The 4,085-nt window shown below is 39.9% G+C and overlaps 2 protein-coding genes across 2 annotated transcripts; both read right to left on the reverse strand.

Moving 5' to 3' along the window:
• Positions 1-871: 871 nt before the first annotated feature.
• On the reverse strand, positions 872-1,846 carry TM35_000561120 (uncharacterized protein; the record flags this gene model as incomplete). Its single annotated transcript, XM_029030822.1, has 1 exon — positions 872-1,846. One exon carries the CDS (start codon positions 1,844-1,846, stop codon positions 872-874), a length of 975 nt encoding a protein of 324 aa, XP_028877880.1.
• An 850-nt stretch (positions 1,847-2,696) lies between these two features.
• TM35_000561130 (uncharacterized protein) lies at positions 2,697-3,566 on the reverse strand (the record flags this gene model as incomplete). Its single annotated transcript, XM_029030823.1, has 1 exon — positions 2,697-3,566. The coding sequence occupies one exon, from the start codon at positions 3,564-3,566 to the stop codon at positions 2,697-2,699; it is 870 nt and encodes a 289-aa protein (XP_028877881.1).
• Positions 3,567-4,085: the final 519 nt, after the last annotated feature.

The raw sequence follows: 4,085 nt of genomic DNA on the forward strand, positions 1-4,085 counted from the left end.
AGGCGCACCAGGAATACCGGCGTGGAGTCCTAAAGGATCAGGATAAACACCACCAGGCACTCCAGCCAATCCAGGGGCACCATGTACACCACGATAACCCTGATGTTGGTTAGCCATCACACTTCCACAGAAGCAGTACAGGGTGAAAGGCAGTTAGCACAGCAGGTGGCCCATCATCATCTTCATAGCCATAATAGTGGTTGTTGGGTTTCGCTTGAAAATACTCTACTAAAAAGAAAAAAACAATATGAGAGATTAACAAAATGCTCATAATACCAAAAAACAGAAGGGTGTACAAGTAGAGAAGCACAAAAGAACCTCAACAGTGTAGAAAAAAAAATCAGAAACACGGCAATACAGAGAATTAAAATCAGTAAAGGTAGAAGCAAAGGACATCAATATCATCACAGACTCCCGCAGTACAGCAAAGAATGCCCAAGCAAACCACAAGCAAACAAAAGATATTACCTATTAGCCCAACGTACCCAATAAACACAGAAATACAACAACTATGGGTGTAAATCTATATATGTGTATACAAACGCAATTATAAATATAAATTCATCTATTATTATTATTTCTCCTTTTCCTTACTGCAAAAACAGTTCATCATCATTATCATAATGCAAGCCCAGGTGCACACACAGAGAGTCTCCAAGAACACACACACACAAAATGGAATAGCAATAATAATAATTATAGGATAAACACACAGAGAGAGTAAAAACACACAAAACACATTAACATTAAGAAACATAAAAAGAAGAATATAACTCCAACAGGTGGAAGATTAGTTAGACTGTAGGGATGTATGCAAAAAAAGAAAAGAAAACAAAGGATGACCTGAGTCACACCACCATCACCATTACAATCAGTACACAAGAATACAGGCCAGTGTAACCACAATCAGTAGTGGTACACGCACCCACACAGAACTGCGGATACTGCTGCTGCTGTCGGCATCACCCTTCTTGTTGTTTGTGAGTTCAGGAGGAAGTGTTGTTGTGGTGGTGGTGGTGGTAGTGGTTGCATCTGTATTTTCTGTATTTCCTACATCACCTGTTATTCCTGTAGACGTACTTCCCTCTGCAGATGTACCACCGTTCTCTGTCAGTGTAGTTTCAGAACCACCGTCACTCCCGCTGTCTGAATTTTTAGGAGAAGTCTTTGTTGCTCCACTTTCACTTAGAACACTGTCTCCATTGTGACTATCACCTGTAGGCGCAGTCTCACTTCCCTCAGCGAGTGCAGGAGCAGCAGATGTAGTAGAAGAAGGAGCAACAGCATTATTAGGAGGTTCAGAAGAAGAAGAAACAACACCCGATACAGCCTCACCATCCGCAGATTCTCCTTGTTCACCAGAAGCACCAATTGGATCTGGTGTACCACGTACCAGATGTTCGTCTCCAGGATTAGGTGTAGTTCGACCAGGTTCCTGTAGTGAGTGTGTACAATGTGTATCACTAGATCCACCACGGCAACTGTCTTCCTTCTTGGGTTCCTTAGTATTGCAAGTTTCCGACTCAGTAGACGTCTCACAATCGGGACGAGCAGCTTCATCTTCACTACCGCTAGTAGAGCACTGAGGAATAGTGTCATCTGATGTACAAGGTTTACCACCAGGTTGTTGGGGAAGAGGAGGAGGAGGAGGAGGAGGTGGTGGTGGTAGAATAGCAGGTGGAGAAGGAGTACGCGAACAGTTTTCACCATCAGCAGAAGGACTGTAACCTTCAGGGCACTTACCACCAGTAGGAAGAGGAACAGACTCAGAACTCGCCTCAGCTGTCACACACAAAGAGACAACACCCAACACCAAAGCAAGAAAACACAACACACGAGACATCATCACGACAGCAAGATTTAGTTTGTAGTTATAGGCCACTTGAATGCAGAAGAAAGAAGAAGAGAAAAATATAATTAATAGAAACACTCAATACATTAGAAACACACACAGAGAGAAACAAAGGAGAGCACAACACACAATCAGTCACACAAAACAACATGAGGAGCAAACGAAAAAAAAACTAGTAACACCGAAAAAATAATACTCCAACATCACTTATAGTCCAATTAAAGACCAAACCCACAGTATACAGGATGAAAAAAAAAATCCCATATTTCCCACAAAAAAAGAAAAAAACATAAATCAAAAATACGAAACGATGATGAAGAAAACAAATAAATATATAACAGTGTCTTCGCCTGTCAGTATATATACAATTACAAATAAATAGGTGTATATATATTTTATGACTTTTCCTTTACACAAACCAGAGAGACCAAACAATGCAGCACAAAACACAGCGCACACAAGAAAACACCAATAGTAAAAGAAAACATATTAATAATAAGGCCATATTAACCAACTAAAGGAAAGAAATACACTAATTGTGAGTATAAATAGCTGTATACCCTATTACGCATGTATATATATATAGTTTATTATTTCATTTTCTCATTCCAAAAAGCAGACTATCCCATTATACTGGGTAAAGCATAAAGTAGCCCAAAACACACAAACAATAGAAAGATATATATAGAACAAAGATAATAAAACAAAACAATAACATTAAGAAACAAAAAAAGAAGAGATAATCCCAACAAGTGGAAGATTAGTTAGACTGTAGTGTGGATGCATGCACAAAAAAAGAAGAAAACAAAGGATGACCTGAGTCACACTACCACCACCATTACAATCAGCAAACAAGAATACAGGCCAGTGTAACCACAATCAGTAGTGGTACACGCATCCACACAGAACTGCTGATACTGCTGCTGCTGTCTGCATCACCCTTCTTGTTGTTTGCAGGTTCAGGAGGAAGTGTTGTGGTGGTGGTGGTTGTTTCTGTATTTCCCACATCACCTTCTTGGGTACTTGTTGATTCACTTCTTTCAGATGTACTTCCTTTTTCAGTCGTTGCACCATTAGAACCACTGTTACTCTCTGTGGCTGAATTTCCGGGAGAAGAAGAAGAAGTTTGTGCAGCTTCACCTGCAGAGGCAGTACTGATCCCACCAGCAGGTGTAGAAGATGTAGTGGGAGGAGCAGCAGGTCCATTAGAAAGGCCATCTGAATGTTCACCACCATCATCTGCATGACCTTGTGCACCGTGAGGAGTAGTGCGGTCCTGTGTAATCCGACCAGAGTCCATTGCAATAGTTTGAGCATGATCACCAGTAGCTTCACCATCAATAGAAGTCTTGTGATCACCAGGACCAGTAGAAGAACCAGGAGGTGGTGGTGGGTAAGGAGGAGGAGGAGGAGGAGGAGAAGAACAAATTATATCATCCAAAGGAGTGGAACCATCAAAGCAAGGAACATCAGGAGCAAGATCGAGACTAACACGACTATTCTCTTTCTTTTTATCGTCCTTTTCATCATCTTTACCAACATCTCCAGAAGCAGTAATGGCACGACGAACAAGAGAAGGAACACCAACAGTAGAAGTTTTAATAAGGACATTAGAAGCTTTAGGACTATCAGCACATACTAACCCACAAGCACAACACAGTGCAAGAATTAATAAACAGAGCAGGTAACACCTCACCATTACAGCCTTCGCCATTGTTGTGTTTTACTACAATAGACTAATACAAATAAAAATAAGGAAGAGCAGCAATAAATTAAAATAGAAACAAACAAACATACACCAGTACAACAAATTCTAACAGTGGGATAGAGAGAAAGAGAAGCATCAACTGTACAGTTAAGCAAAAAAAAAGGAATATCCCCCTTGCAATGATATTAATATGTATTCCTTTACAGAAAAAAAAAGAACACTACAGAATACCCAAATAACAGAGAGAGCCAAACACACAATATCCCATGGCTCTAGTTTATGTATTAAATTACTGGACACACAGATCTGTGTGTACTAGCAAGAGATGTATACCGTCAGTGAGCAGAACAGCCCAGTTTTCTGCAAACACACACAACGGGAAAAGCAAGTAATGGAATTAAAACAGCCAACACATAAAAGTAAAAGAAAAGATTTTCTAATTAAAAGAGAAAGCTAGTAAACAGATTATTAGTTTATTCACCCATGAGGGATGTACGCAATTATAATTATATTAGTTTAACCATT

This window comes from Trypanosoma theileri (assembly GCF_002087225.1).
Source record: "Trypanosoma theileri isolate Edinburgh chromosome Unknown TM35_Tth_56_V1, whole genome shotgun sequence".
Classification (NCBI taxonomy): domain Eukaryota; phylum Euglenozoa; class Kinetoplastea; order Trypanosomatida; family Trypanosomatidae; genus Trypanosoma; species Trypanosoma theileri.